The sequence below is a fragment of the Bombus terrestris genome, chromosome 8 (genome assembly GCF_910591885.1).
Source record: "Bombus terrestris chromosome 8, iyBomTerr1.2, whole genome shotgun sequence".
NCBI classification, from domain to species: domain Eukaryota; kingdom Metazoa; phylum Arthropoda; class Insecta; order Hymenoptera; family Apidae; genus Bombus; species Bombus terrestris.
Window position 1 is genome coordinate 223,420 of NC_063276.1, and position 11,706 is coordinate 235,125.

Below are 11,706 nucleotides of genomic sequence, written 5' to 3' on the forward strand. Positions count from 1 at the left end.
TTAATGTTTTGATTTTTTAAAATTTCTCTTAGAAATATATCAATAATAATCGTATTAAACGCAGTTTTCCTTCGAGACGAGCAACACTACGCGGCTTGGCTTTGTCTCGAAAGGGACAGAATACAGAGAGGAACTCCTAAATACTTAATAATAATAATAATATGAATCCTCTGCTAAACGACGTCATTGTACGTTCGACGTCGAAAATGACAGTGAAAAATATTTTTACACAATCATGCGAGTATATTTCGCTGGAAGTACCGTTAAGTAGCTTTATAAACCGTGAAGATCCAAAGTGTAAAAGGCAATAGGAACTGTGAGATCGCAAAGTCTTGGCAACATTTCCATCTGGCTATTCTCCATCGTGACGATCATTCGTGGAAGATTCATGCATCGCTGTCACCAGTCGACGTCGCTGTATTTATATAACGTGCAGTGTTTTCGATTTATCGCGCGGCGGGGACGACATCACCGGTTTAAATATTGCCGAGATAATGAGACCCCCGGCCGCGTAAAATATCGCAGTAGCGATGGCGGAACAGGTTGCCGTTGTCGCGTATGGTGGCTGAAACTGTAACATAATCTAGCATGGGATAGCGAGCAAGGGACAAACAGCCGCATTTATCGGATAATGGGCAGATGATAACGGCTACTCTGACGTTTAAGAACGATTCTTTAGCCGCAATTTTTTCTACCCTGTTTACGGGCTATTTCATTTAGAGGAAAAGAGTATTTCTTTTCTTCTTTTAAAAATACTTTTATTCCTGTTTGAGAATGTATCGTGTCGTGATCTTTCTTTGAACATTCCGCCCGCCATGTGTTTGCAGTCTACATTTGTTTCATTTTGTTTCATTAGCTGAAATTCTTTTTATTACCCTGCATTACTAAAACATAATTATTTATCAATTACATTTATATATATCTGATAGTTACAATTATTTTTGATATTTTGGAAAATCGTTGTAATTGAAAATGAACTCGATATCAATAGGTGAAAGGCGCAGTGAGTTTCACACAAGCAGTGATTGAATGATAATATCGAAATGGCAGGAAACATTTTCATTGTATTCTTTAATATCGTATACCGTAATATCCATTCTTTCCCTGTCGTTAGAAACGCAGACGCTGATAAATCAGCGAAAATATGTTGACATACCGCAACTAAATCACCTTCTGTCTTTTTTTTTTTTTTTTTTTTTTTTTTTTTTTTTTTTCCCCGGCCTTTGTTGTGCTCGGATCGACGTTTTCGGCAAGTATAAACAAATGGTGCGTTTATTACGAGCGGCGAATCTCCCAGCGGCGTTAATTTAGGCGAAATAAATTCAGACGTAAATACAACGACGCGACGGCCGAGACAAAATTTCTCGCCTGCCAGACGCTGTCATGGAAAGTGCAACAGCTCGTCCAAAAACTATCCAACTGCTGTACATACAAGCTGAAGGGGATATTTATTTCCATTACAATGATTGGCATCTTGCGAGGCGACTTGGTTCCCATCGGGCTCGAGTTTCTCCTTGAATACGGTCGGTGTCGGTACCGAGAAAACGTTTTTACCCGTCTGCCCGTCGAATTACGTCCACGAAACGTCGCGACACAGCGCATTAAGCCGATCACATACACGTCTGTGCAAATGACTTAAAACGGTACTGTACTCGATTCGAGGATCGATAAACAAGGCGTTTGTTCTTATTTTGATCGTCTTATAATTAATAATACTAGCGATAAGTAAAAGCGGACAGGGGATCTTAAATATTTTGAGAAATATATATCGGGAAATTTGGAAATGGCTTACGATAAAAAAAGAAAAAGAAAAAGAAAAGGAGAAAATAAATCAAAATTATAGTATTTTAATATAAAGTAATAAAACGTGTCAAGCAGCTTAAAATATGTAAGAAATGAATGAAAATTCTCATATTCTGATATAATACGTATATACAGGTAGATACAGAATTATGAACAGAGCATGCATATTATTGATAAACCATTGTATAGCCACTGTATAAAAAAATTGGTTCGCGTGAAAAGCGAACGATTTCGAAATTGTTAGTTTAGAAAATATTTTAATCTCAGTATGCATCGCCGAGTGATTGTAGTATGACGAGTTTTACAATTTCAAACATCTTCGAAACTAATTTTCCATATAAATAGGTTAATACTTTTTCGTATGTAGTATGTGATGAATTTTTACATGAATAATAGCTTCCAAGTAATAATACGAATTTATTTTAAATTATTAACGATAACGATACCCTGACGATACAGGCTGCCGCGGGTAACGCGAATCGCACTGGATCATACATCCGAAATCAGTTTTAATTTTTAATTTTTAATTCAATTTTGCTTAATTTTCTGTCATCTACCGTTCCATGGCTATACGTTATCGCAGATGCGCAGGACACCCTGTATAAATGGTAGCAATATGCCTGGAACAAGATTCGATCGTTCTGATTTTTATTCCAAACGAAGTAGCATAACCATCGACGAAGCAGCGGAAAAAAGGATATAGAAGGATGGAAAAATTACACGTGGTATCAGTCCCGGGTAATTTCGACATCAATCGTACGTCATTTCTGACCGAGCAATACATAATTGGTACCGCTGGAATGTATTATTACGGCACGAGTGGTAAATCGCGGCGAAAGTTGCGGCCCCACGTTTTTTCAGCGACACGTTTCACGATTATTCTCGATTCCCTTCGCTTCGACTGCGATTTCCATTCGATATTAAAAGCGACCCAACGTTTGCCCGTCCGCGTGCATGCCATCTTCGTTCCAAAGAACGTTCCGTCAAGAGTGAAATTGCAGATTCGAATGGAAACGAAAGGAAACGTTCGAGTTCAATCGTCAGCAAAAGGATTTTTGTTGTTACAATGATTACACTTTGGCAACGGTCACTGTAATTTCATGAGTTATCGGTAGATGTCTACGTAGACATGTATGTATTATTTATGGGAAATTTAAAGATATACAAATGCACAGAACGTGGTATATATAATATGCAGAAGGATGTAAAATGTCCAAAGTTGAGTATTCGTTAGAACTCGTTGGATAATTACTAAGTGAAAAAAAAAATGTATTCTTAAATCCTATTTCCTCGAGATGTTTGTAGCAGGACGATATCCCTGAAAAGTAAAACGCGTTAAGACTCGAGAAACCATGGTTTACACGCGTGTCTGCTGACATACTCTCTCTCTCTCTCTCTCTCTCTCTCTCTCTCTCTCTCTCCCCCCCCCATCCCTCTCCCTCTGTCTCTCGAGCAAGCAAGTTCTTTGATGTCTATCGTATCTACCTTCTACCTACGCTAACAAGCAATTGAGAAACGGACAGAATGACAACCTCACGTTATAATGTACGACATGTTGAACTACAGATTTACGATTTTGTTTCGTACGATCAGCAATGGCGACAAAATAGGGGGTGAAGAACGTTGGCGTTATTCACGATCCACGATAAAGAACGCGAATTCAGGATCCTGCGTGCAAGGCGACAAGAATATTGGGTTTCGCCAGAAGTAGGAATAGAAAGAGAGCTTATTGAATAAAAATAAGGAAAGACACCGGCAGTGGAAATAGACGGTCGGCTATTGTTGACACTGGTAGTGTGATGTGACACTATCTTGGCAGCTAAAGCTAGAATAAGCTGCTTTTATTAGCAAGGTTCTGGGAAGAATGATCGAGTTTTCGAAAACGTACAAAACAATGCGAAAGAAACTCGGTATGTTTAATAATTATTCATTATTTATTTACGAAGGAATCTATCTAGAATGTCTAGAATGGATCGCAATATGCTAGAAAAAATGTACATTTATTTATTATTTATAACAATTTATCATGTGTCATTCGAAGAATCATGTGTTATTTATATTAAAGTTATTTCATCCTATATACTCAATGGCGAATGTTTCAATTCATTACTTGGTGGTCCGTTACATTAATCAATCCATTAGTTCATCACCATCGCACAGCAGATGCCATGGCTTAAACTTGAAAGTGATACAGTATATTCGGAACCTATTCGGCCGTTTGATTATTAACAACAATCGAACAACATCGAACGGTAAAAGGAAACGAATATTTTAAATATACATAGTTAACTATATCATACCCTCTGTGTGTATTCCTCGATCAGGCTATTGTTTTTAATTCAACATGCGAGTTATATGAATTATTGAACGAATCGAAAGGAGATGTAACAGCAGCGAAAACAGCGACGAGTAATAACGAGTAATAACGATAACATTCGTAACAAATAGCAATAGGAACGACCGTATGTGGTACAGACGGTATGATGCACAAAGGTGTCCTAATACTTACTTATTAATAGTGTATCGTAACGTAAAGACGTACGTGATCTATATCACTTTTCGTATGAAACGCAGTCACAATTTTATTCGTTCTATTATCCGAAAAATTCAGTAATCCGACTTTTCTCTGAGCAATTAGTTCGGATAACGTAAGCCCTGTCGTACTTATATTCTAAATTAGCAAATTTTCAGCACTCGTGCTGATTGCAACACTAATAACATGTTTCGTCCGTACCGTAAGCTCGGTGCAGTCCTTAAACCGAGGCTGTCCTTAAACCTGTCAAACATACCGTCCGTATTCAAAGACGTAGTACTTATACGCAGAGGGGAAACTTTGATGTTTCGCTAGCCGCGTGTTCACTCACCGTTTTCCACGTTCAATTCCGCGGCGGTTCTGTAAGACACAGGTCTGCCAAAGTCACTGGCGTCGCTCGGATGCAGCAACAACTGATGGGACGCCCTGGAATGATGTCTCGAGGTGGATGCCCGATGCAAGTGAACGCTGTTTAGAACGGTATTGCTCGAGGCACGGCTGAGCGCCTCCCTTTGGCGAACAGCCTCCTTGTAGATCTTGCAGTACATCACGATCATCACGAGACCGGGGATCCAGAAGGAAACCGAGGAACTAATCACCGCGTACGGTCGATTCACCTCGAACTTGCACACCTGATTCATCGACACACGCACAAAGTGTCAATCTTTCTTTTAATAGAGGGAATTGCGAGGAATTCGTCGTTTATTTTCTATTACGTTTTTCTTTTTTTTTTTTTTTCTTTTTAAGAATTCGCGTTGTATTTTACGAAGCACTTAATCGAAGGTTGGACGTTATTGTTATAGGTCGTTGTTATTTTCATCGCGGATCGCCGGATCGCCGGATCGCAGGATCGCGGGATCGCAGGATTGCAGGATAGAGTCTGTCACACATAGGAGCTCAAGGATAGGTCTGATTGTAGCAGGCAAAGAATATTTTTATATCTGCGTGTTTTTTAAAGAAATAAATAAACTATTTTACTTGGAGTTTGTACGAGATCTTTGAAAATGACAGATTCATTAATACAATCTTTTATTTCGTTTCTGGTGGTGAAGTCGAATCTTTGACTAATTGGATGGAAATATATTTTGTCCGTACGTTTAGATATATTCGCGGTTAATATTGATTGCGGCTAAACTAGAACACCCTTCAGTCGTATTCTATATAATTTAATTTGTAATAAGTAATTATGAACATGTATAATAATAAATGAAAGATATTTTTAAAATAAATTTATTTGAGTAACTCATAGCGGATTTTCTAACAAGTTTCCTTCTATTATATTTGGAACGTATTCGACAAAGTTTGACATCTCTTTGGAAGAAGCAGAGTCTGATCGAATTCTTTTCTCTACTTCTTTTCTTTAATCTTAAAACATTTTTCTTTTTAATAGCGAGACGAATCGGTCACGCAATTTCGTTAAAAAGTTCCGATGCTTCAAGTTGGTTCGTATATATCATTTTGTGTCCTGACTTCGAAAGAGCAGAAATGGCTTGGAAAAGTATTTAAACAAATTTTAGTGGCGATTAGCTTAAAAGTTAGCTCTATTTTGAACGATCAGCGAACTTGAGATGCGTTAATTCGTATTATTAATTCTTTCAAGAATTTCTTTCAAGTTTAATCGATATACCCGATATTTCATCATACAACGATATTTCATCAAAAACAGTGCGAAAAACAGTACGAAAAATAGTACGAAAAGAAACTGAAACCGAACGATGTAACGATATTTTAGTCGATAAAGTCTGTAGAAACCGCTGTAAGCACATAGATTATGGAGGAGCTACTGTTCGAAGGACAGAGAAATATGAAAGTCGAAACCACTGGGAGAATTTCGATTAACGGAACGTCCATTGTGCGAACGGTTCATTGTACTTGCTGTATTATCGGAGCAATATATTTCGACCCGCCATTCAGTTCCTTTCCACGACGGTATTTTGCGGTAAAACCTCGATTAATCAGAAACTTATTAACCGCAGTTTCGATTATTGGAAAACGTTACTTTTACTACTATGTTGTTTTTAACTACAGTTAAGAAAGGACCATGATCCAATGCTACTGTCATCTTTACATCTAATAATAAAACTATAAGAAAAATAAATAAATAGGAGCAGATATATTTCGTTGAACGTGAAAATAGTAGAAATATTTGGATATTTTATTGATTGTGAAAAATGATGATTCAGCGAATACAAGCCGGGACGGATTCCTGTATAGCTCATTATTGTAAGGATAAGAAGATGATTGAAAAGTAAAAACAGGATGATTTTATAGTTGGAGACCTGATGGCGGTTTATGCCCGACAGTTCGATTTAACTATAACATTTTTCAAATAAATAATTTAGTTTATAATATTCCCATCTACTGGAAGACTTCTTTTCGTTTCAAGTAATGGTAAAGGGATCTTTTAATTTTTTTTTTTTAAGTACGCGCTGAAAAAGTAAATAACGTATGACTTCTTTTAAACATCTTTAATAATTTCGTGCTAGTAAACGCAAATACGTGTTAGTAAAAGATTTCGCGTCTTTCTTTATAAAATGCTTCTACTCCAATTAAAAATTGTAGCCGGTAAAAGAATTGCTGTAACTTTCCAAGTATTAAATACGAAAAAAAAAGATTGTACGTATACTTTTATACGAGCAGCGTAGCGGTTGAACGATAACATGAAAAGGAACTATTGTTATGTGACCGGCGCGAAATGTGTTAAAAGAGGAATTTTAATAGAATGTAGTGTAAAAAAAAAAAAAAGACTGGCATGGTTGTACAAAAATAGCTGTGACAACTATTCTCTGTTAACGAAATTGTATAAAATCTACTTTAAAAGATGCAGAACATTTTGTATAGTTACTACTAAGATATTCGTTTAAAGAATTGAATCTTTGATATAGGTACTAATTGAACGTTTAAATAGAATTCTGTATTCTGTGTTCTTTTCGTTTTTCTTTTCTCTCTACCTTTTATGGGATATCGTGAGAAGGAAACGAAAATTAATACACGAGAAACGATAAAACGAAAGTTGACAGAACAGGTAGCAAGTCGGCGTTGGGAAAAAAGAAATACTTGTAACATTGGGAGAAATCACAGTATAAATAAGATTAAGGAGGAGTAAAAAGATTGGAAATGAGAAAGAGGAAATTGGAAATGAAATGAAAGGAATTAATGGTAAGGAAGTAACTAAAGATAAGACAGAGGCGAGGTTAGACGTAGGGAAATTCATTCTTGAAGTAATGAAATTGAAAGTAAAGGAACAGGAAGTTGACAGTAGCGAGAACGATGAAATCGAAAATAGACGTTGTACGGAATTGACTTAAGAACGGAGAGCTGAGAGGTTCTGAGTAAAGTTAAGAGGGATAAAAATAGGGAGAACAAGAGAATTTATAGACGCGAGAAGATATTTAACGTACAAGTTGGAGATGAGATACTATGACGGGCAAAGACAAGGATATAGAAATCTGGTGAGACAACTTACCACGTTGACGAACGTTAAAAGTTAAGATTAAACATTGGGAACGGAAAGAATAAATCGAGGAAGGAAATCGTAGAATACAAATGAGCAGAAAAATATTACATTGACAGAAGCGACAAGACCGCTTTCCATCTTGAAAATATTTCGGGATGTAACTTACTTGAGGGAGAAACAACGGAAATGAAGATGAACCAGAGAACCGCGATCGTGTAGTATCGAACTAACAAAGCGGTAAAAATCACGTAAAAGAATCCACCGTAAAAATTAACAAGCTTCGACGAACGACTCTTTCTTGGCGTTTCATAGTCATTAATCTTCGGTATTATAATCAATTTCCTCCCCTGTCTAACCAATCCTACAGATACATACAGATTCGTAAGAAACAATCCCATTTCTGAGAAGAAAAATCTTTTTTTTTTCCGATCTTCACCACCAGATAATAGAATCCCACTGTTTTAGAGTGGCAATCGAGTTCCCCAACTCTGATTGTAGGAAAACAATATACATTCCCAAAGAATCATCCAATATTCGAGGAATCCTGGTTCAGCTCCTTCAAATTCTCGTAATACTGTGGTCGTTCTACAGCGTTTATTTTTATACAATGGGAAGATAAGAATGAAAATGGCTTTAAAACAGACAATCGCTTCTATCGTGCGGAGCTGAGCTGGAAGGATAATTAGCGGGATGACGTCTTCGCTTACGGTCAACCATCGTTACTATACAATCTTATGCGCATATGTAACACTTTCGGCCAATATTCGTGCTTATCCGCGTAATCTTATTGGGTTTCTCAGAAATAGCCAATCAGGCCGACATTCCTTTACCTTGTCTTACCTTGTTCTCGTAGATGCACGGTACTGCTATCTGTCCGTCACTTATGATTGGGGTTAGGTCTATCAGAAATAAGCAATCAGTCCCCCATTCCTTTGCCTAATCATCTTTTCAGTTGTCCGTTATACAGAGATCGTTATGTATACAGAATGCATTTAGGGCTGTGTATACTGTTCCAGGCTGTCCTAAGCCATCCTCTTTTCTTCCAAAGTAACGATAAAGCAAAGAAATAATGTGTTTAGTGAATGTTACGCACACATTACGAACTCACACTGTTCAATATCATCTTGGTGGGCATAAATGCGTTTCCACTCTTAAAAAAAAAAAAAAAAAAAAAAAAAAAAAAAAAAAAAAAAAAGAAAATAAGGGAAGGGAAGGTAACAACCAATCTCTGATCTATAGTACAGTTGTTACAGAGTTATTGGTACAGGTGATGGTGAGAAATTGGTAGTATGTTCATGGATGAGTACCGACACCGTATTCTACCGTTGTTGACAGTCGTGTAATTAGTTATTATAGTAGGATAAGATCTTACTGACCGAAATTGTCATATTTCGAATCAAACGAGGAACGAATTTTAAAGCGTACGATTTCAAAGCTTCGATAATATCTAAACGTAGTACTTCGAACATACACGTAAACTCGATATACGCGCTGCTATTTAACATCAACGCAGGATGAAAATTATTAAGCTATCGGGTGGCACTATCGTACCGACCTGTTACGCGAGGATACCATGTACAGCATTATAGTGATACTATGTACGGAAATTGTGCGTTAGCGGTATTTAATAGCAGCGATTGCATAAAGATTGGGAGAAAGTTGTTCACAATCATAGCCCCAACAGCGCGTATTAAAAAAGTCATCAAAGTTCAAGATGGCGACAGCTTTCTAGATAATTACGGAAAATTTGTCTCTTTATCCAACCTTCGCTACCGGATAAAAGGATTACATTTTTCAAAAGTCGAAATAAAGACGCCAAAAAAACAATCCAATATCTCTACCTGAGGATTCTTCCTCAATTCTTCCAAATGTTCTTCGGTAGTGTACCATCCCATAAATATAGGGATGAAACTGATCAAAGCAGGCAGCAGCCAGGCACTGCCCAGCATACAAGTCACTGTGAGCCTCCTCATGATGGCAGGATACTCGAGCGGCCTGACTATAGCATAATATCTATCCACGCTGATGCAACATAGATGAAGTATAGAGGCAGTGGAGAAATAAACGTCCAACGAGCTCCACACATCGCACATGATCCTTCCGAACATCCATCGACCAGTCAGCTCGACAGATGCGTTGAAAGACATGGCGCAGACTGCGACGAGGAAATCGGCCGCTGCTAGGCTGACCACGTATCGATTGGTTGGCACTCGGAGCTTCCGATGCCTTCTAACGCTGGCGATCACCAGCGCGTTCCCTACCAGAGCGGTGATGATAATGCTGACAATCGCTACGCCCTTGATCGCCGTCCAGATGACGTTTGATAGCTGGTAAGTGTCTGCAGAAGCAGTGGTCGCTTCGAACGTGTCGCGAACGCTCGTGTTGAGCGATTCTGAAAGGCGGCCGATGCCGCAAGTCGTGCTGAGCCTGCCTATCGATCGGTCCACGTCCTCGTCCGCTGGCTCACCGACTTCCATTCCAGCGTTCGCTGCCTATAAGCATGCTACACGCCTGGAAACCGTTCGTTCAGGTACAGTCTGTTTCAAGTGTTCGAACACGAGCACGGCCTTCGAGTTTTCCAAGGTGGAAGACAGTTGGCAGAAGAGGTATCGACGGACCCGAGTATCGACGTGCATCGTGCTCTCGAGTGAAAAGCCGAAGTCAGACTATCCGTCAGCTTTCACGGATGCTTACGGAGATTTTAGGTTCGCTGATCTGATCGGGCAAGTTCGTGGATAGAGATTGTTCCAGCTGATGCCTCTGTCTGGTCTCTCTGTTTTCTGGTCTTTGGGATGTTGTTTTAAGACTCCGCGGTATCTCTTTGAGTAAACTGAATAAGAGATTTTTATTAGTCTCAATGACGGATCAAAGAATCACGGATATAGACTGTTTTGCTCAAGTTTTACTTATTCTATACGAGACAAAATCAAAAATTTGGAATCATTCTCTTGAAATCAAAATCAATGTTATCGATATCGATTATTAACTCTTTTTTATATCCACGGAGTTTCGAAAATCAGTTTCGCTTGCCATTGTGTCATCGAACAAAGATGTTTTTTTCCGAGGTGGCACAATTATAAACCGGCTCTTTTAACTCTTTGAGAGGGTAACGTGAAAGTAACTAGGATAACTTGTCAAATATCGCACTAAAAGTTTCACACGCGTTTCAAATAGCATTACGTGTAACACAATTATGAACGATATATTTATGTATTTATGGTCGTTCGAGTTACAATCGTGTCTGTAATAATACGTTGCAAACATTGCAGTTCACTTTTTCAGGGCAAATCTGAAACTGTACTGTTAAATGCTGTTAAAAACACCGTTGAAACCCGGAAGAAGCCACGAATCAATCGTTGTGGAACAAACATCAACAAGTTTCAAATCAAACAATTATTAATATCTATCGATTACAAAATGTTTCCTGTCTGATACCGGAAAGACGATAGATCTCTATTTTCTGAATCATTCTCTTTAGATCCTCCATTATTTGATCACACGTACACGGACCATTAGACTCTTAGATTCCACGAAATATATGATTCCGAACTTTTGACCGACTGTGCGTAGGGAGCGTCTCTGAACGAATGGAAAAGTTAAGAGATCGTTTGCAAGGTAATTCCGAGTAGAAAGCGTCATGCGAACATAGATTCTATTCTTAATGCTCGCATAGTCGTAACAGTTTAAATCGCCGGGACGATGAAGCATGATCGTGTATAATAGCGGTTATTAAATCTCAAGTTAACGAAGGAAACACATGGTAACGTATACACGCGTACGTATAAAGTCTATGAACATGAGAAATGACAAGAATTTTCCGACAGACGTAATAACACTTAACAAATGTTGCTATCACGCAATAAAGTTACGAGATTAGTACGACAAGATTTTATAGAAATTAATATGGCATCTA

General features: G+C 38.2%; 1 protein-coding gene across 3 annotated transcripts in view; it reads right to left on the reverse strand.

Moving 5' to 3' along the window:
• The window catches only part of LOC105665978 (octopamine receptor beta-3R), a 57,566-nt gene that overhangs the window by 26,610 nt on the left and 19,250 nt on the right, over positions 1-11,706 (reverse strand). For all 3 annotated transcript variants that reach the window (XM_048408001.1, XM_048408000.1, XM_048407999.1), the window contains 2 exons: positions 9,635-10,623; positions 4,668-4,968 (listed from right to left, as the gene is read on the reverse strand). In XM_048408001.1, the coding sequence (XP_048263958.1) occupies positions 4,668-4,968; positions 9,635-10,270 (937 nt within the window). In that variant the 5' untranslated portion in view covers positions 10,271-10,623. The remainder of the gene's footprint in view (positions 1-4,667; positions 4,969-9,634; positions 10,624-11,706) is intronic.